Raw genomic sequence first — 22567 nt, 5'->3', positions numbered from 1 at the left:
GGTACAGCCACTGTGGAAAACAGTATGGCATTTCCTCAAAAAATTAAAAATGGAACTGCCATTTGACCCAGTAATCCCACTTCTAGGAATATATACCAAGAAAACAGAAACACCAATCAGAAAGGATATATGCACCCTTATGTTCATAGCAGCATAATTTATAATAGCTAAGATTTGGAAACGGCCTAAATGCCCATGAGCAGATGAGTGGATTAGAAACTCTGGTACATTTACATAATGGAATACTATGATGCTATAAAAAAGAAGGAATTCTTACCATTTGCAACAGCATGGATGGAACTGGAGAGCATTATGCTAAGTGAAATAAGCCAGTCAGTGAAAGAAAAATACCACATGATCTCACTCATTTATGGATAATAAAAAACATTATAAACTGATGAACAAAAATAGATACAGAGGCAGAGAAGCATCAAATAGACTGTCAAACTACAGCGGGAAGGCTGGGGAGGGTTGGGGGTGGGAGGTAAGAGATCAACTGAAGGACTTGTATGCATGCATATAAGCATAACCAATGGACACAAGACACTGAGGGAGGGGGAGTGAGAGCATGTGCTGGGGGGGTAGGGGAAGCTGGGGGAAGGTCAATGGGGAAAAAAAAGGAGACATATGTACTACTATTTGTTATACTTTAAACAATAAAATAAAATATATAAAAAAAGAATATCCTGGAGCCTGGCGGGCTTTGCTCAGTGGTTGAGCATTGACCTATGAACCAGGAAATCACAGTTCGATTCCCAATCAGGGCACATGCCTGGGTTGCAGGCCCAGTCCCCAGTGTGAGGCATGCAGGAGGCAGCCATTCAATGATTCTCTCTCATCATTGATGTTTCTATCTCTCTCTTCCTCTCCTTTCCTCTCTGAAATCAATAAAAATATATTTTTTACAAAAGAATATCCTGGAAGGAATGAACAGTAGACTAGAAGAAGCTGAGTACTGAATCAGCGAATTAGAAATAAGTAGAAGGAGAAAAATACACCCATTCAGAGCAGCAATTGAAAAAATAAAAGGCAAGAGGAAAGTTTAAGGGAGCTTTGGGACAACATGAAACATAACAACATCTGCATAAGAGGATGTGAGAAAGAGAAGAATCTGAACAAGGAATAAAGAACCTATTTGAAGAAATAATGACAGAAAATTTCCCTAACCTGGGGAAGGAAAAAGTCACATGAGTCCAGGAAACACAGAGTCCCAATTAAGATGAACCCCAAAAGACCCACACCTAGACACATCATAATTAAAATGGCAAATGTTAAAGACAAAGAAAGAATCTAACAGGCTGCAAGAGAGAGACAGAAATTCACCTACAAGGGAGCTCCCATTAGAATGTTAACAGATTTCTCAATGAAATACTTCAGGTCAGAAGGGTGTGGCATGAAGTATGCAAAGTAATCAAGAGCAAGGGAACAAACTCTCCGAAAATTCATCTGGAATTAAAAAAGATCCCAAATAGCTGCAGCAAAGTTGAGAAAGAACAACAAAGTTTGAGGGATCACAATACTAGATATCAAGCTATATTCAAAGCCACTGCCTGGTACTGGCACAAGAACAGACATATAGACCAATGGAATAGAACAGAGACCCCAGAAATCAAACCAAGCCATTATGCTCAATTAATATTTGACAAATTAGGCAAAAGCATACAATGGAATCAAGACAGTCTCTTCAATAAATGGTGTTGGGAAAATTGGATGGATACATGCAAAAAAATGAAACTAGACCACAAACTTACACCAGACACAAAACAAACTTAAAATGGATTAAAGACTGAAATGTAAGTCGTGAAACCATAAAAATCCTAGAAGAAACCATAGGCAGCAAAAGCTCAGACGTCCTATGTAAAAGAATTGTCACTGATAAAATGCCTAGGGCAAGAGAAACAAAGGAACAAATAAACAAATGGGACTACATTAAAATAAAAAGTTTCTGCACAGCAAAAGAAATCAACAGCTGCCCTAACCGGTTTGGCTCAGTGGATAGAGCGTCGGCCTTCGGACTGAAAGGTCCCAGGTTCGATTCCGGTCAAGGGCATGTACCTTGGTTGTGGGCACATCCCCAGTGGGAGGTGTGTAGGAGGCAGCTGATCGATGTTTCTCTCTCATCGATGTTTCTAACTCTCTATCTCTCTCCCTTCTCTCTGTTAGAAATCAATAAAATATATTTTTAAAAAAAGAAGAAGAAATCAACAGCAAAATGAAAACAGAACCCACAGTATGGGAGAACATATTTGCCAAAGATGCATTTATAATAAGAGATTAATTTCCAAAATATATAAAGTACTCATACAACCCAACAAAAGACAAACAATACAATTAAAAAATGGGCTGAGAACCTAGATAGACACTTCTCCAAAGGTGACATACAGGTGGCCAAAAAGTATGTGAAAAAATGCTCAACATCACTAATCTTCAGAGAGATGCAAATTAAAATGACAATGAGGTAGCGTCTCACACCTGTCAGAATGGCTACCATCAATAAATCAACAAGTGCTGATGAGGATGTAGAGAAAAGGGAACCCTAGTACACTTCTGGTGGGAATGCAGATTGGTGCAGCCACTGTGAAAAACAGTCCTCAAAAAATTAAAAATGGAACTGCCATTTGACCCAGTAATCCCACTTTTAAGAATACACCCTAAGAAGCCTGAAACACCAATCAGAAAAAATATGTGCACCCCTACATTCATTGGAGTGTTACTTACAAAAGCTAAGAGCTGGAAGCAGAAGAAGGAGACATATGTAATACTTTCAACAATAAAGAATTAAACAATAAAAGAGTATGCCCTGACCAGTTTGGCTCAGTGGAATAGAGTGTCGGCCTGTGGACTGAAGGGTCCCGGGTTCAATTCCAGTCAAGGGCATGTACCTGGGGTGCGGGCACATCCCCAGGGGTGTGTGTGCAGGAGGCAGCTGATCGATATTTCTCTCTCATCGATGTTTCTAACTCTCTATCCCTCTCCCTTCCTCTCTGCAAAAAATCTATAAAATATATTTTTTTAAATAAATAAAGGAGTAAGAAAACCTTGGGGTTGGGGGAGATCTGAAAGCAGCCCTACTGCCCATCAGTAAATGAGTGGATAAAAAAGCTGTGGTACATTTACACCATGGAATACTTTGCAGCAGTAAGAAAGAAGGATCTCTTAGTACTCTTTGAGACAACGTGAAGGAACCTGGAAATTACTATGCTAAGTAAAATAAGCCAGTCACAGAAAGACAAATATCACATGATCTCACTTATAAGTATAATCTAATGAACAAAATAAACTGACAAACAAAATAAATCCAGAGGCACGGAAGCAAGAAGTGAATAGTGACAAGTCTCAGGGGACTGTGGGAGTGGGGGGAAGAGTGAAGGAATGGATCAACCAAAGAACTTATATGCATATATGCAAAACCCATGGACACAGATAATGTGCAGTGAAGGCCTGGGAAAGGGATGGGAGTGAGGTGAAGGGTTTAATGGAAGAAAAAAGGGGACATCTGTATTGCTTTCAACAATAAAGATAAATTAAAAAAAAAAAGAATTGTGCCCAGTAGTTGTGTAACATGGCTATACTATTGTTAAATAAGAAGAGGAAGAGGAGAATGGGTATTAGTGGATGTCTGCATTTTGTCACAGTGTCTAATGAATTAGTGCACAAGACATAACTATGTTCTAGGAATTTTTAGAAACTAAACATACCCATTCAGTTACTACTCACATCAGATGTAGAGCATTAACAGTGCTCCTGCAGCCTCCCTCTGCCCTTCCCCAGCTCTTAGCCCCATTACAAAGGCATTCACCATTCTGATCTCTCCTAGTATTGCCTTTTCTTCTTTCTGAACTTTATGTAAAATGTAATCACATCATAGTCTCTTCTGTGGTTAGCTTTTTTAATCCAGCTTTCATTTGTGTTGTTGCATATAGAATAACTTATTCTTTTTCCCTGCAGTTTAGTATTCCATTGTGTGATTTTACCAAAATATGTTTATTCAGTATATTATTGATGGACATTTGATTTGTTTCTAGTTTGGGGCTTTAACAAGTAACACTGTTGGGAACATTCTTGCACATGTCTTTGTTGAACACATGTAGACTTTTCTCTTGCATACAGACCTATGAGTGCAATTGCTGAATCATAGCTTATGCATATATTTGGCTTTAGTAAATAGTGCCAAGCTGTTTTCCAGAGTGACTCTATGATTTGCCCTCTCATTAGCATTGTATGAGAATTCTTGTACTTCCAGATGCTTGCCAGCCGTTGGTGTTACCAGGTTTTTTGGTGTGTGTTTTTTGTTTGTTTTGTTTTGTTTTTTTTGCTTGTTTGTTTTTTAGCTGTTCTTTGTGAGTGTGTAATGTTCTCTCCTGTGGTTTTAAGTTGAATTTTTCTATTGCCACTGATTTGAGTATATTTTCAAGTATTTATTTCCATTTGAATACCCATTTAATCCTCATCCGAGGATATTTTTCCATTGATTTCTAGGAGAGTGGAAGAGAGAGGGAAAGACAGAAACATCGATGTGAGAGAAACACATCGATTGGTTGCCTCATGCATGCGCCCTGACCAGGGCCCGGGCTGGGGAGGAGCCCACAACCAAGGTATGTGCCCTTAACCGGAATCAAACCCAAGACCCTTTGGTTCACAGGCCGACACTCTATCCACTGAACCAAACCGGCTAGGGCTTTTCTACTTATTTTTGTGGAGCTTTGATCACTATGTCAAGCTACTGTGTCATAGGGGTGAGCAGAAATCTTCCTAGTGAATTTTTTGGGATAATAATATGTTCTTATTATAAGTAAATAGTTCTCCTAATTTACAATCAAATATAAAGGCCAAAATTGAAATGGATGCATTTTTTAAGGGACTGATTTGAAGTATTTCTATTTTCTCAATGTTTTGTTGAATAATCTATCTTCTGATCAGTACTCTTCATGGATTGTATTTGGACCATTTTCCAGATTGAGTTTGCATGAGACCCTTCCCCCGGAAATACTTTTTTATCTATCTTGCCACCTTCTCCTGGAGGTAACAATTTCCTACAACCTGCTTCTGAATCCTGAAGTTCACTAATTGTATAGATATGTTGTTGGTAAAGTCTTTCAGATTGGTATTTCTCCTGAGGTCCTACAGTATTTTGTCATAAGCATGATGTTGGTTCTTCTTCTTCACTCATCCTAGATCAGGGCAAGATTGATCTACAGTCGATATCTGTCAACAGGCAAAGTCCATGGTTTGCCCTTATCCCTACTCTCTATGCCTCTGTGCAGTGGGTACTTTTTCTCCTTAGGGTTAGGACTTCATTCTTACAGAAACATGATTTATGAAATAGAGATGATGAGTGAATTGTTATCTGCAGGAGGTTATAAGATGGAAGATTCTGAAGCCACTGAGAGTAGGCAGAGGTACTGTTCATTGTATTTTCTGCCACCTCAATGCCTGTCGAAGCTGGTGGAGGCCTAACACCTGGCCAGGACTCAGCGCCTTCCTGTTTGGCAGCAGTACAAAGGCCAGTGGCATCAGGCTGTTGGTTTACACTAACATCCCTCTCATGTACCCTACCAGAAACCCAAAACTTTAGGAATAGATGCCAAACAAGCTAAACTGGCTAAGAATGAAATAGAGATTAAACGAGAAAGAAAAAACTTGAAAAGTGGGCCAAAAGTCTTAAAGACAAATACACAGCAGGGAAATTTTTTTAACTAATTTGGTGTTTCTGCACTATGGAGAATGGACTTGGAGGAAGCAAAGCAAAAGCTGCCTTGTTGTGGAGAGATGGTTACAGAAGCCCAGCAAGAGGAGATGATAATACAATGGAGGGCACTGGGAGATGTTTAGTAGGAGGAAGAACTTGCAAAATATGGTGAGTAATAGGGAAGCATAGAAGGAGGAGGCAGGAATTACAATGACACTCTGGTTTCAGACTCAGGAATTAGATAGATTCTGGCGCCATGCACTGAGGTGATTCCGGTCAGGGCACATGCCTGGATTGTGGGCTCAGGCCCCAGTAGGGGGCATGTAGGAGGCAGGTAGTAGATGATTCTCTCTCATCATTGATGTTTCTATCTCTCTTTCCCTCTCCCTTCCTCTCTGAAATCAATAAAAATATATGTTTTTTTAAAAGGAATTCCACCAGGATTTTATAACACATCACCCCATTAAAAATGAGGAAACACAGAGCAATGTATTCCCATACTGGTTTCTGTTCTGAAGATAGATTAAAGAGAGACTTCTCAGCTCTTTGGGATACTCATTGTTTTAGCTTCACCCCTAAGGTGCAGGAACCACGCATGAGCCTAACGATTGGGGCCTGGTGAGGATCCAAGATGGTCAGTGGTTCTTCAGAGCCATCGCTGAAGTGTGAGTGTGCAGACACTGCCACTAGCTGTCATTGGGGTTCGCTTGGTCATGAGAACAGAAACTGCCCTGATTAGAATTTTTTCAAAAGTCATTATTGAAAAGATACAGACGAATGAAAGGAAGCATGACCAGGACTTTCAGGGGCTGGAGCTGGGGACCATGGCCAGCAGCATCTTGACCCCAGCCCTCCCTCAGCCTGTTTCCCTCTGTCACTCTGTTCCTCCACAAGCCCTGTCCTTCCTCTCGGCAGACCCCCCAATTCTGCTCACTCGTCTCTTCCCACATAGAGATCTCTGCTCCCATAGATGCCTCTATGAACGGACACCAAACTTCTGTGCTTGATACTCCCTTGAAGAAATTTGAAAAACTATGTACTACTTCACGCATTTGTATGTTGACATACACAGTTTTTCTCAGTTTAAATAAATGCAAATAATGCAGTGTGCAGCATATTATAAATGTTGACATTTTCAAAAGCTATCCAACAAAAAGTATCTACAGTTCCCTGGCAATTTAATTCTCACTAGCATCCATTTAAGGTTTTTTTAAAAAAAAAAAAAAGTTTTATATTTTAGAGCTGCTGTAGATTCACAGTGAGCAGGGGAGTGGCTGGCTGAGGGTCCTTCTACAGCGAGGGGTCAAGACAGGGGCCCCTCTTACCTGGATGGCACTGCCTCTTTTGGGTAAAGTGTTTTGGGGCAGTAGAACCTCCCTGTCCTAATAAAAACAGCTTTATTCAAGAAGCAGCTTCGTTTTTCAGTCTGGTTGTCATTAGGAAAGTTCTTCCCAGTTGATTCCTCGCAGGGGGTCTGCTCCTCCTGAGAAAGGGCCAGGTGTTCACATGGAAGTCAGCTGCACCCTAAAGGGTTTTGTTTCCCTGGCTGTGCTGGCATGTAGCACTGCTATGCACAGACCAGTGTTGGTGCCTGAAACAAAGAGTCCTACGGACTGAGGACTGTGTCTGGCGAGGAAGCAGCACTTCCGTGTTCACATTGGCCATTCATCGCTAGTCTCCAGAAAATCTGTGTTTCAGAGAAGGTATTGGCTTTTATTTTTCTTAATAACATCTTCTATTTTCCTGACTTCAAATATAATATCAACTTATTGTTTTTAAAAAGTTGAAAAATGAGAGAGGAACTTTAAATCATCCATGATCCCACACTCTGACAATAATCACTATCGATACATTAGGCAATTTCCATTCCTTCGTTTGTTCTGTTCCTTGACTGAAATTTGGTGGTGGTTGTGTTTTACCATTGGCTGCTCGAAGGAGGAACAGAGAGAGAGACACAACTTCCTCTTTCCCCTCAGGTGTAGCAGGGTGCCAGCCACGGGGAGAGAAAGGCGCCTCATGGCATCTTTCCTCCACACCTTTCCAACCTCCCTCCCCCACCAAGCTTCATCGTGACCACCCAGGGCCAGGCCCAGCGGGAGAGGTCATACAGTAATCCAGTAATCACATGTATGGTCCCCAGGCTACTATTTTAAAGCAGAGTCAGCCCTTGGCTTCAGTACCTAGATCCTTTCACCAGCCGGAGTGGGTGTGTGTATTAGTCAGGGTTTGGATGCATAAAAACAGCCTCAGGATCCCAGTGACTTCAGCTATAGACATTTCCTCTCTACGCGTCTGCAGGCCAGCTGTTCTTGGCTCCGGATGGTGAGTCAGATTCAGGTAGTTCCGCATGCCTCTTACTGTCCTCAGCCCAGCAGCTACTTGTGACACAGCCTTCTCATGGTGAGTGTCGAAAGGGCAGGGGAATGAGTGGAAACATGCCACCACCTCGAAAGTCCTCTGCTCACAGTTGTGCACGGACCCTTCCACCTACATGCCGTTGGCCAAACAAGTCAGGGAGCCAAACCCAGCATCAGCGGGGCCAGGGAATAAGCACTGCCCATTCTAGGTAGGCACTGCACAGCCACCTGACCACGGGCAGCAGGGGTATCCTGGCACAGGGCAGAAGAGAAGAGTTGGGAGTGGTGGTCAGGCCTTCCTCTGATGTGCTGTATTAATCCCCAGCTCCAGCCAGACCTGTGTTCACTGGTGGGTCCACAGAGACCCAATATTTAACCACATCTGGGCCTTTGTACATGCTTTTCTTCCTGCCTCAAATGCTCTCCTTATTCCTTTTTTCCTATCTGAATATTGAACATCTTCCAAGATCTAGTCAGACTTTGACCTCCTCTGTAAAGTCTTCCTTGATCATCTTGGCCCACAGTGATGTCTTCCTCTCTGAAAACCTATAGAATTTCATTCATTTTGAATTTATGAAGTATCTTCTATAGCTCCCCCACCTACAGATACATACAGGAGTGGGCAAAAGTAGGTTAATAATAAAAAATCATACAATAATTAACAAATAAATAATAATACAAGAAAAACTGTTTTTGTATACTCACTCTGTAAGCCTACTTTTGCCAATCCCTGTTCATAGTCAACTGTCCATCAATCTATCATCTATTTCTGTTTATTTTCTCAATGTGATAGAAAGCTTCTTAAAAACAGATATTTTACATGTAAAGGCTACTCACAAATATTTATTTTTGGACGATAACTGTTTGCTTGATTTGCTCTTTATTCCAAGAAGGTTCTCTTTAAGTAAGTAATGTATTTGCTGTTTCTTTCCTATCCAGCTGTCCCACATCTTGCATTTTCAGAATCTATGCGGAAGGGATCAAGCTGTGACTGAATTCACCTGATTGTCCAGTTTCTTTTGCAACAGATAATAAATTAACTCTTGAGTTCTGCTACTGCTACAGAGCAGCTCGCAGTGAGTCGGCTGACCCGGTGACAGGTGGAAGTCCTGGCCAAGGGCAGCCAGTCCCTTCTAAGGACCGCCCTCCTGTTCTCCAGCTCAGATTTACTTTGTGGTTTTGCATTCTCATCAGAACAAAAGCACAGTGTAGCACCGTCACTGGAAAAGGGGGGAAACGTTATTCAGAAGTTGGAAAAGAGAGGGATCTCAGAGGAAAAAAGTCTCAGAGAAAGACATGGCTCAGATCCGGACCCTAGTAAGTGGGGCCCTGCACAGTTTTGAAAGACCCTTATCTGTCCCTGCAGAGGGTGACACACTCTCTCCTGTTCCCAGATGAGGATGAAAAGCACATGCCATGGAGTGTTCTCGTTTCATTCTTTCAACTTGTACGTTTCCAGGACCCTCAAGCAAGGTGTGCTTGCTAGCGGCCCTCTCAGCGTTCACTCTCATGACTAGGTCATCTTGTTTTTTTATTGTGGTAAAATATATTGATACATAATGTAGAAATTACCATTTTAACCATTTTTAAGTTACAGTCCATGGCATTAAGTACATCCACACTGCTGCTGGCTTCTCTTTTGTGGGATTTAGAGCTGAGAAAACTTATGAAAAACTCAAAGCTTGGGCAAATCACTTAATCCTTCTGCTTCCCGATCTTTTTCATAGCAATGGCACCCGTGTTACGGGGTTGTTCTTGAATGGCTGAAATGAAAAGCATACCTGGAAGGCCTTAGTGTAGAGTCCTGGCAGGTAGTATTTGTTATCGATTATAGCTAGTCATAGTCTTCAAGCCAAACATGTAAAATTAAGATAGTTTCTGAACTCTATATGAAATCACATTAATTCACAATCTACTATCCAGACAAATAACAAGTAGAAGTTAAAAGCCTTGAAAACATATTACAAGATAATTCAATAAAAAAATTATCAAAGGAATTGTACTTGACTTTTCCCTCTGTTTAAGTCACCATTTTTGTGCCTGCTACTTTTGGGAGATATCCTAATTTTGCAAATTTTATCTGCCCAGCAGTTTGCTTCTTAACTCTGTGTCCAGTATACACTGTACTCAAACTTCAATAGAAATAAAATTTATCCAAGAAGAATGTCAGAATTCAGATTCCCAGGCTCTGCACCAGAAATGTCTGTTTAGTATGTTGGGAGGCCGGGCCCATAAATTTTATTGAGCAACAACGTGGTCCAGGGATCACACGGGCAGAAACACTCCTCTGGTAGAAATAAATTTCTGTGTCTACATTCAGGAGGGTCCTTAATTTATTCACTGTGCTCCAGAGGTATATGTTCTAGTTTTAATACATTTTTTCATGTATTATTTTGTAAAACTCTATATCCGTCGTTCCCAACGTGGGGCACATGCCCCACAGAGGGGCAATTTGATTTTTAAGGGGGGCAATTTGAGAATGAGTTATTAACAGTGAATTTTTTGCATTTCTTATGGTTCTAGGGTCCTCACGTATAGTATATAAATATATATTGTGACATATTTATGCATTTCAGTTCTCTATTATAGGTTTTGAAACTTTATTTGCTATTTTTTCATATCACTTCATATTATTATTTTTTAACAATTTCTTAGTGATTTCTTCCTCAGTACTTCAGCTGTCTTTTCGTTCTTTTATTTTTCTCTTTCATGGATGCCGTGTTCTTTGGAAGCTTGTTTAGACCGAGTTAATGGCCTTTTAGGCTTCCTTCACGTGAATAGGAGTTCACTTTTGGAATAATAAGAATTATATGCCAAGGAGGAGGGGCATCAGGATTTAGAGATGCTTAGGTGAGGCATGGCCAAAAAAAGGTTGGGAACCACTGCTCTACATTTTCACATAAAAGTCCTCAACTATGGCAGCGGTCGCTCATACTAATCACTTTGTACATTGACACTTCAGCTGCACTGGTGATGTAAAATGTAGCCCTTGTATGATCATTATTTTTTTTTTTTTGAAACCTAAGCATTTAACATTTAATTTCAAGCACCTTATCGATATTCAGTATTAACAAGTTACGATACCTAGATTTATACAGACTCTGCTTAGAGAACATGCGCCCATTTGTGAGTGCCATGGTCTTCCCTGCCTTGGTTAGGCTGGCTCTCTTTCAAGAAAGGCCCTCTCTACTTCTGTCTGTCCTGAGGAGTTGCCGAGCAGCACCCTCTGTGTTGTGATTGACCCACCGTTTTTAAAATTAAAATTAGTTGCCAACAGTTATAAAAATCCAGACTCCAGGCTTCTCCTGATAAGCCAGAGCCTCTAGCCCATGGGGCCTTGGAATCGTACATGGCGTCCACCAGCCCAGCGGCTCCCTCCTGGACGAGGAACATGCGCTCCACCTTCAGTCCAGCCCCAAGCCTCCCAGCTTCCAGCTTTTCCACATGTTGTAAATCTAGGCCACAGAATTTAACAACCAAATGATGTCGTGTCCTCTGCCAGTGTTTTCAATCTTATGTTTGTTTCCTCATTGATGGTGCACTATGGGAGAGAGAGGAGGTGTGCGTCTGCCCAGTCATGCGCAGTCAGCACTCAGGAGGCCCTCGGTAAGCTTGTGGTTGACAGAGAGCGTGCACTGTGGTTCCCAGTTTATTTCCTACGGTGCATCTCTCTCCAGCAAGACCGCGAGTTCCTCAGTGGCTGGCACGGTGGCGAAGACTAACTGATCTGATCTCTTAATATTTTATTTAGAATTTTTACTTGGATAACAAAGGAAAAAAAGAAAGCAAGGAAACAAATGAGAAGATGAATGCTAAGAACAAGGAATGCTTACTGGAGGTAAGTGAATTTTGCACAATAGAAGAAAAGAGGAGGACGTTACCTGTACTCACAAACTTCCTTATGAGGTTGGGGCTATTATTGCTCCATTTTTGCAAGGAAAGAAACTGAGGTTTAGTTACTTTCCCACTGTCACAGTGCTAAGTGGTCAAGAAGCCTTGAAGTCTAATTCAGCAGCCAGGACTCTTAAGCACCATGGAGTTCTCACTCTCTTTAGGCAAACAGCATGCAATATAAATACACTAGAGGCCCGGTGCATGAATTCATGCACAGGTGGGGTCCCTAGGCCTGGCCAGCGATCAGGGCCAATCGGGCCATCTCACACAGTCCCTGTCGGGGCCTGCCAGGCCAGGGGGAGGGACAGGGGAAGGACTGCAGGAGGTTGGCCAGTGGTGGGAGGTTAGCCAGTAGTGGAAGATTGGCTGTGGGAGTACATTGACCACCAGGGGGCAGCTCCTGCATTGAGTGTCTGCCCCCTGTTGGTCAGTAAGCGTCATAGCTACTGGTCAACCAGTCATTCCCATCATTTGGTCATAATGGTCGCTTAGGCTTTTATATGTATAAACTAGAGGCCCAGTGCACAAAAATTTGTGCACTCAGCGGGGGGAGGGGGGGGTCCCTCAGCCCGGCCTGTGCCCTCTTGCAGTCTGGGACCCCTCAGGAGATAACCACCTGCTGGCTTAGGCCTGCTCCTGGGTGGCAGAGGGCAGGCCCAATCCCTAGGTGCAGCCCCTGGTCGGGCTCAGAGCAGGGCTGATTGGGGAGTTGGGGCGCCGCCCCCTGTCATGCACAGAGCAGGGCGGATTGGGAGGTTGCGATGCCACCCTCAGTCACGCTCAGGGTAGGGCCGATTGGGGGGTTGGGGCCCCGCCCCCTGTCACACTCAAGGCAGGGTCGATGGGGAGGTTGCAGCGCCACCCCCTGTCACGCACAGAGCAGGGCCAATCAGGGGGTTGGGGCGCTGCCCCCTGTCACTCACAGAGCAGGGCCAATCAGGGGGTTGGGGCGCTGCCCCCTGTCACTCACAGAGCAGGGCCAATCAGGGGGTTGGGGCGCTGCCCCCTGTCACTCACAGAGCAGGGCCAATCAGGGGGTTGGGGCGCTGCCCCCTGTCACTCACAGGGCGCCTTCCCCTGTCACACACAGAGCTGCAGGGCGATCAGGGGGTTTGGGCGCTGCCCCCTGTCACGCTGATCCCGGTGCCGGGAGCCTCGCTGCTCCGCTGATCCCGGTGCTGGGAGGCATATTACCCTTTTACTATATAGGATAGAGGCCTGGGGGCTGGCTGGTTTGCCCTGAAGGGTGTCCTGGATCAGGGTGGGGGTCCCCACTGGGGTGCCTGGCCAGCCTGGATGAGGGGATGATGGCTGTTTGCAGCTGGTCACACCCCCTTCAGGGTGGGGGTCCCCACTGGGGTGCCTGGCCAGTCTGGGTGAGGGGCTGAGGGCTGCTTTCAGGCTGGCGGTTGTTGACTGAAGCTCCCAACCGCTCCTTTTTTTTCTCTTTTTTTTATTTTATTCTGGGCCAGCTTTAGCTCTGGCTCTAGCTCTGAGGCTTCGTATCTGGTTTGTTTGCCGTTCTATAATCGAAACAATGTATAACTTCAGCTCTGAGATCCCGGCAGGCTGAAAGCTGGTTTCTGGGCTTTTGTTTAGCTTCTACATTTGCAACATAGTACATAGTTGCTTAGAGTTGCAACTCAGAGGCCGGCAAGTTAGGCGGGGAACGTTGGCGTCTGCAGTCACTGGAGCAAGTGAGCCTCCCTGCTTGCTTCCAGCTGCCTGGCTGCCGGCCGCCATCTTGGCTGACAGTTAATTTGCATAAGGATATGCTGATTAGCCAATGGGAAGGGTAGCGGTCGTACGCCAATTACCATGTTTCTCTTTTATTAGTGTAGATACCTTCAATCAGAGCTGTAGACAAAAATGACTATTAGCTTAAAGGCTAGTTTGCCACAGTTTGTTTAAATGTGAACAAAATGTATTTTACCTTTCATGTGTTTATACAATTGGAATCTCAATTTCAGGAAAGCTTCTGTGGAACATCTGTCATTGTGCCAGAACTTGAAGGAGCTCTTTATTTGAAAGAAGATGGAAAGAAATCCTGGAAAAGGCGCTATTTCCTTTTACGAGCTTCTGGAATTTATTACGTACCCAAAGGGAAGACTAAGGTTAGAAAGGGAAAAAATCTAGTAAAAAAAGTGTCATGGAAGTGAAACTAAAGAAATCTTCATGTGGCAATTTAAATACACTTACTTTGTTGTGAGAGTGATGTTATTACAATATTTATACTAATATTTACCCTATTGGGATAGATTTATAGAAATCCTCTTGTAATATTTCCCATAGCTCTCTCTTGAAGGTGAAGAATTTTATCTGTTTAAAGTCAGGTTTCAAAAATTATGACCAAGACCTAGCCAGTTTGACTCAGTGGATAGAGAGTCGGCCCACAGACTGAAGAGTTCTGGATTCGACTCTTATCAAGGTACATACCTCAGTTGCAGGCCTGATCCCTAGCCCCAGTCAGGGCGGGTGCAGAAGGCAACTAATCAATGTGTCTCTCTCACATCGATGTTTCTCTCTCTCTCTCTGTCTCTCCCGCTCCCTTCCACTCTCTAAAAAATAAAAATAAAATAAAATTTAAAATCCTTGGGTGAGGATTAGCAACCATAACAAAAAAATTATGCCCAACGCATTTTTCTAGAGATTAATTTGTTACTTTGTATACTTATTCCTGAGAACTTTCCCCCCATATTTACTATTTTGTTCTATAGTCATAGTAAAATTTCTTTTATCTGGGATCATAGAGGTATTAGAAGTCTTGATAGATCTTCATTTAGATTTTAGCCTTTAACCTCTAGACATTGAGTTGTCTTCTGAGGTGTACTATATGCATTTTCCTAATTTAGCAGAGTTCCTCAGACGTCATTTAATTTCTACTTGGTGATTCAGAGTTAGTGCCTCAAATCTACAAGCATAGAGTAAGTTCTTCTTTGAAATACCATTTTGACTCTCATTTTGACCATTATCTTTTTCAAAGACCCTTCTTAGAGGCTCAGGGCTTTTCCACCTTTTGTTTATCTTTTAAAACTTTAGAATCTCTCTCATCTATATCTGGTGTGAGCCAGAACATTTTGTCTGCACTGCCCAATCCAGGACACCACCAAATAGAATATTCACATATTGCAGGCTTCTTCTGATAGGCTTGACCCACAACCCCATGCAGGTGAAGTCGTGGTGAATATGCAGGTCTGCTCCCAGAATCTATAAGACAATGTTATCTCTATTGGAATGCAGGAGAGGCATTACGGGTAATGCTTGGTCCAAGGCAGCTACTAGTAGCTCCTACTGATACAGTCCCAGCTGTGCCATCTTCAGTCCAGTCCTACTCTGGGGACGTCACAGTTGACCCACTCATGATTTGTTTTATTTTAGAAATGCTATGTCTTTGGCATTTACATATAAATGAGACATAGATAGACCTTACAATAGGACAACATACTTTCTCTCACAGCTGCTACTAACAGTGAAGTGGAGGAATTAGCCAGTAAGTCGAGAAAAAGAACTAAAATGTAATTATTGGAAAAGAAGAGGCAAAATTATCTTTATTCACAGTTGACACAATTGTCTATCTAACTATATAAAACACTCAATGGAAACACTATTAGGACCAAATAAACTTACCAAATAAGAAATTGTTTTCCTTTACACAAACAATATGCAAATTAAAATATAAAGCAAAAGGTTTCATGCATAGCAGAAATAAAAAATACAAAATACCTAGCAATCAACAAGAAATGTTGAAAGCTTATGTGGCATAAAATATAAAATTTAATAAAGGAAGTGAAATAACTGAATAAATAGAAATGTAACATGTTACTAGATGGAAAGATTAATTCTTCCCCCCAAATTTTCTATATATTCAATCCTAAGAAAAATTTCAGTTGAATTCATTTTACTTGAAGTTCAAAGACTGTTTCTAAAATTAATTAGAAAGATTACACCACAAAAATTGTGAAGAACATTAAGGTAGAATTCCTCCTCAAAAAAACATTAGACAAAAGTAGGACAGGTAGAGACAAGCAGATGAACAGAGAGACATCTAATAGAAAGGATATTAAAATAAGCATTTTACAGCAATGGAGGAAATGTGGTATTCAATAAATAGCATTGGAAAAATGTACATCCACTTGGAAAAATAGATTTTGGCCTTATACCATGTTCTAAATTAACTAGATTAATTACACACATTTAGGAAAAAGGAATATAAAATCTTAGAAGAAACATACATTAATATCTTCATAATTTAGGCGTGGAGTAGCCTTCTTAAGCAAGACTAAAAACCCAAGATTATAAGGAGAAAATTGACAGGTTTGACTGTACAAAGTTGTTCTTAATTCCCCGTAGCCAAAGATCCAAACAAGAAATTAAAGACTAGCTATAGCGTCCGAGTACATCTGCAGCATGTATAACCAAGTATGAAGACCAATAAAATACAAAGAGTTCAGCAAATCAATAAGAACAAAATAAACATACTCATAAAAAGGGCAAAGCTTATTTAGTGAGAACTGACAAAGAAAGGAATATCAGTAGCCACTGAATAAGTTAAAAGTTGCTCTATCTTACTAAAAGCAGGGAAATGTAAATTAATAGTGAAATATTTCCTCCCATGAGATTGATAATATTAACAATATTGATAATATCCAAATTTCAGCAGGAGTGGGTAAGAAAAATGGCACTCTCTTGCACAGAGGTTGGAAGGTAAATTGGTATAAAATGGTATTTATAGTAAAATTTCACTCATGTTTCAAAAATTGTGTGTGTGTAAGAATATGTATGTATATATGTATGATATCTCCACATACATATGTGTATAAATGCTTACCCCAAAACATGTGGAAGAGTACTACTAAACTATTAACAATAGTATTTATAGAGAAAAGAGTGGAATTAGAAAAAGGAATGATGAAGGAAGATTTTCATTTTATTAGGTATATATGCATTGTTCTTTAAATTATAATGAATATGTTTTATTTTTCTAATTAAAAAGTTAAAACTTTGAAAATCTAGAAGAAAATATCATATAAGAAAAAAACAACAACCATAAATAAAGGAATAATTGGGCACTGAGGTGTAGCAATTTTGCCTTTCACTCTCTATTCACTAACTAGATACAGAATTATAGAATGTGATGGGGAGGGGGAGAGTAATAGAACATATTTGTAACTAAAGTGTAACCAAATATGTAGATTAGAGGTAGCGGTCTTCACAATGCATGTTATACATGGGGGAGAGATTTCTGTTTCCATAGCAACACCGTGGACAATAAAGAGGAAGTATGAAAGGAATCTTTTTTCCTCAGGAAGAAGTGCATGAAGTGTGTGCTGTTTTCCTGAGCATCACATCTACCTCTCATTGTTCCTCCTGAAGGGGACTTTTTTTTTAATGCTCCATCATGAAATCCATCACTGACTTAGAATGGCAAAAGCCAAAATGACATTTCTGATAAAGTGGCTGGTCACCTTGTCTTGTCAATAATGATGCCTCAAGGTTAACTAGTCAGCCCTGACCCTGGGAGTCCATGTGCAGGTGCCAGAACAGCAGTGGAATCTTTCACTCCACTCTTGGGCCTGTGGCACGCCGTTTTGCCTTTGGTGAACTCCTTTGCCTCTTAAAATGCAGGCTTGGCATTTAGAAAACTAAACATGATAGATAGACGCTTCAATAAATTACCTAAAATTTAACATTTTTCCACTAAAACATCATTCTTAGTTGTGCCCTCAAGAACAACCTTGGAAAAGTATTAATCGTCAACTGTGTTAAAGTTTGTTTTTTTCTTTCCCTTTCAGACATCTCGAGATCTGGCGTGTTTTATACAGTTCGAAAATGTCAACATTTACTATGGGATTCAATGTAAAATGAAATATAAAGCACCCACTGACTACTGCTTTGTTTTAAAGGTATGTTGTAAGAAGTCTTTACTTTATGTCTATATGCAATGTGAGTTAATATTTCCTTTTAAGGAAAAAAAATGTCAAATGTCATATAGTTAACCACAAGTATAATATAGTAAGCTTTTTATTTTTAAACCAATATAGGAAAGGAGGAAACATTTCTACCAGCTCAGATCATTTCCCAAGTCTAAAACTTTACAGCAAATCTGTCTGACAGCTTGGCGATTACCAGAGGGGAAGTGGAATGGGGAAGGTAGAAGAGGATAAAGTAGGGGAACAGGGGCAAATGGTGATGGAAGGAGACTGTACCTGGGGTGGTGAACACACAATACAATAAACGCCTCAGACCTATATAATTTTATTAACCGGTGCCACCCCAATAAATTCAATTTTTAGAAAAAGAAAAAATTAAAGTGAATCTGTATGGGCTTCTTCATCGCTTATGAAAATGAAAGCTCTACACTTTGAACAAATTTTATGTACAATTTTATTGATAATATTGAATAAGTTTTTCAGTTCTTTACTTATTGGACCCTTATTCCATTGTAAGAAGATTTTAGAAATTAGGAACTTGACATGTCCGGGTTGTGGGCTCGATCCCCAGTAGGGGGCGTGCAGGAGGTAGTGATTAATGATTCTCTCTCATCATCGATGTTTCTATCTCGCTCTCTCCCACTCCCTTCCTCTCTGAAATCAATAAAAATATACTAAAAAAAAAAAAAAGGGATGATGACTGAGAAGATACCAAGAGCTAATTCACAATTTAAAAAAAAAAGATTCATTCATTTATTCATTTTCATTGAATGCTAGCTATCTGCTAGGCACTGTCCCAGGTGCTAGGAATACAGAAGTGAACTGAACATATGATAATCCCTGTCCTCATAGAGTTTACATTCAGTGTGTGGGAGATGGTAATAAACAAAAAACATGCAATGTGATGATACGGCTGTGGTTATGAAGCAGGGTAGAGGACAGATGTGCCCGGACTGGAGCCAGGAGTTCTTTGGATGAGGTGTTCAGGGAATAGCTCTCCAAGGGAGACCTTCAACCAAAAGATGTGAGTGAAGTGAGTGAATAAGAATTACCTGGAGGAAACCATTCCAGGAACAAGAACAGTAAGTTCTTGCAAAGGCCCTGAGGTGGATGGAGCCTATTGGGGTCAGAAGGGAGAGAGAGAGATGAGGAGAATGCCCTGCCTACTGCAGGTTCCTGCACTTCCTTCTCTGTTCCTGGCATAGGAAGGGCAATGAGAATAATGGCAAACACTTAGATAGCATCTGGGTTGAGTGTTTTAAGGATTTTACATATACAAACTCATTTAATCCTCTTATCAACCTTATGAAGTGAGAGCTGTGATTCTCCCTCATTTATAGACATGGAACCAGAATGAGACGCCTGGTGGGGCCTCAGAGGCCGCTACTCTCTCAGACACTATTTACTAGGAAACAAAATATCTTCTCTTATCTGCCGTACACCACCGCCAGCGCCCTTGAACCATGTCTTCATTGTGTTCCTATCTGACCCTGTGGTCCAGGTTTGGAATCCTGAGACCCTGAGAAATGACCAGAATGGAGGCCCTCATTTCCATGTGGACGGTTCTATGCACTTCATCTCTGAAGTGTTGCCCACATCTCTCAAGTAGGGAGAAAAGTTCTGAAATGCTGGTCAGTAAACTGGCTGAATACAGATTCCAGGGCCCTGGACCCATTGAATCAAAATATTTAAGGATGGGGCCCAGGAATATCCATTTTTCTTAAGTTCAGTGTCCTAAGTCTAAACATCAACAGTCAGGACTTAGCTGGTGATGAAATACCCTCCCAAGTGGACAAAGAGGATGAAAGTTGTCAGAAGGAGCAAAGGCCCAAGCCCCAGCGCCAGGGCCATGGACTGGAGCAGGGATGGCCGGCGGGAGAAAGACAAGATTTCGGGCCTAGAAGTCTCCAAGATGGGACTTTAGACACAGTGAACAGACTCAGGTTCCTGTGCCGACACACATTTGGGACTAGGTCCTAGAGTCACAGCCTAAGTTGAATTATCAGACTGGGACACAGGTTATCCTGGGCGCTGCTGCAGATGGAATGCTGGGACCCAGGGTATTGGACTAGAACTTTTAAAACCCCCATCTCCAAGGCCTGTGTCTCCAGGAAAGAGTTGGGGCAGAAAGCTCAGAGGTGGAGAAGCCCGCAGGCCTCATGGATCTAGGAACCAACAAGAGTCAGGGGTAACCCTAGCGGAACATGTATTTCCTTCTTTCTCACAGCGTTGATCTGTTCTGGCCTCAAGCCAGTTTCTTCATGTGCCATCACCCTGCTCATTTTGCTCTTTTGCATGCTTGTCAGTTCCTTCCCAAAATATTGGGAATATTTATTAATTTGCTGAATATAAGGCTCTGTCACCATTTGGAGAACTTATTTGTTTATGAACATTTTGGTCACATATTTCCCTTTCCGTCCACTATGAAAAGAATTGTTGATATTCAAATATTTCACTGGGATAAGCAGATTTACAGAATTCAAAAAATACACACATACATTTCAAAAGGAATGCAACATATGGGGAAGTATGTTAAGAGATTGCATGATTCCACCCTAGCCAATTTGGCTCAGAGGACAGAGCATTGGCCTACAGACTGAAGAGTCCCAGTTCGATTCTGGTCAAGGGCACATGCCTGGGTTGTGGGCTCGATCCCCGGTAGGGGGCATGCAGGAGGCAGCTAATCAATGATTCTCTCTCATCATTGATGTCTCTATGTCTCTTTCCCTCTCCTCTCTCTGAAATCAGTAAAAATCTATTTTTTTTAAAAAAAGAAGAAGATTGCATGATTCCGTGGACACTGACTGATAAGTCCAGCCAAGAAGGTTTTTATTCCCCAGGCACCCCTTCTACTGGTAATTATGGTGTGAGCCTCCTACTCATCTTTATTTACTCAGCAGTTGGTATATTTCTTAACACCCAGAAGTATTTGTTGAATGTGTGGGGCCTCAGTTCTAGTTAGGGTTCTGCCACTCTCTTCGGACTTGGACACATGGCTTACTCTCTCTGGCACTTGTAAGTTCCCTTTTAACAGTAATGTTCTGCAATTGCCCCGACCTCTGTGCTCCGTGCTGAGCTTCTCTCTTTTTATGGTAGAGACTATCAAACCAATTGCAAAAGAGTCTAGCTTGTGGAACTGAACCAGCATTTTTTCCTTAAACTGCTTTGCAAATAATTTTGCAACAAAAGGCTCAGTTAGGCAGTAAACCCCTTGGCAAGGTCCCAAAACATGACTGGAGAAGCAGCACAGCAACTTGCTATATGATGGCCGGGGAGCCAAAAGGATTTCTGGGTTAACAAGGGAGCCGGGAAGGAGCCTGGTGTCTACCAGGTAACTCATCTTAGAACCATAAAATCTGAGCATTGCAAGAGTCTCTCGAGGTCATCTGATGCTTAATTCTGCTGCATATGTTCATAGTACACATGTGGTGTAAGGACATCAGTGAGGTTCCCCCTCTAATGTTGGAGAAAAGGAACCAGGGTCTGTACATCTGTCTCCTCATCATAGAAGGAGCCACTGATAGAACGCAAGTTCAAGAGTTCTTGCCTCTCTTTTATGCTCAAAAGCCATATGTTTAAGGGAATGGCCACATTTCACTCTATTTGGATGAAATTGTTTATTGTGCTATTTCTGTGGATACCTCTACTTACGTTGCTTTATACATTTCATTGCAAGCACAATTCGAGTTATAGTCTGCTCCTGGAGGCCTGGCTCTCACATGGCATGCACCAAATAAATAAATAAATAAATAAATAAATAAATAAATACTTTCAATATGGCAAAACCAAAGTAACAATGTCACCTTTTTCAATTTCTCAGAAAAAAACACAAACCTGCTTTCTAAGAACAATTATAAACATTAAGTTGCTAAAGTGACCATGTTTTCCCCTCCTATTTGACAGTCAGAACAAGAACCTTGTTCCAGGTTAGGGAACTGTGTTTCTGGTGCTGAAAGAGGAGGACTTTGGTTTGGTTCTGTGAGTTTTATGTTGAAAGGAGTACTTTGGGCATCTGTGAAATGTCACATTCCATTCAGGAAATGAGTCCTCAGCTTAGTGTACTTTTCATCAGTGTGACCTGATTAATTAATGTAACAAATCCTTTTTTTGCTGGTGGGTCACATTATTTGAGTTGATGGTCAGTTTCATTTTTAAGGGACTCAAATGGGATAACATTTACAAAAATGAAATCTAATATTCAGAATTAATAAGGAAGCATTGAACCCCAATAAAATCGTGTTACACATTGAAAAGTGTGTGTTGCCATCTACTGGCCAGAATGGAAAAGGACAGGCAACATTCAGGAGCCTAATGTGGAGCTCAAGAGAGAGTAAGCCTGTGGAACTGGTTCAAGTGATGCTGACACAAATTCTGAGGGCTGAGGGACCTCAATAAAGGGAACAGTTTATGTAAAGATAAAAGTATAGCCCTAGCCGGTTTTGCTCAGTGGATAGAGCCTCGGCCTGTGGGCTGAAGGGTCCCAGGTTCAATTCCAGTCAAGGGCACATGCCCAGGTTGTGGGCTCAATTCCCAGTAGGGGCCGTGCAGGAAGCAGCCGATCAATGATTCTCATCATCGATGTTTCTCTCTTTCTTTCGCTCTCTCTCTCTCTCTCTCTCTGAAATCAATAAAAATATTCTTTTAAAAAAATCCTATATAATAAAAGCATAGTATGCAAATTGTCCCCTTGACCGCGA

The 22567-nt window shown here is 41.6% G+C and overlaps 1 protein-coding gene across 1 annotated transcript in view; it reads left to right on the top strand.

The window, feature by feature from the left end:
* Window positions 1–22567, top strand: part of APBB1IP (amyloid beta (A4) precursor protein-binding, family B, member 1 interacting protein) — a 125079-nt gene that overhangs the window by 87155 nt on the left and 15357 nt on the right. The window contains exons 8-10 of the mRNA XM_005856975.2: window positions 11798–11884; window positions 13911–14054; window positions 17733–17843. Of these exons, the coding sequence (XP_005857037.1) occupies window positions 11798–11884; window positions 13911–14054; window positions 17733–17843 (342 nt within the window). The remainder of the gene's footprint in view (window positions 1–11797; window positions 11885–13910; window positions 14055–17732; window positions 17844–22567) is intronic.

This window comes from Myotis brandtii, unplaced genomic scaffold, assembly GCF_000412655.1.
Source record: "Myotis brandtii unplaced genomic scaffold, ASM41265v1 scaffold1058, whole genome shotgun sequence".
NCBI classification, from domain to species: domain Eukaryota; kingdom Metazoa; phylum Chordata; class Mammalia; order Chiroptera; family Vespertilionidae; genus Myotis; species Myotis brandtii.
The sequence above is the reverse complement of the archived record's forward strand: the minus strand, read 5'-3'. Positions and strand labels throughout refer to the sequence as shown.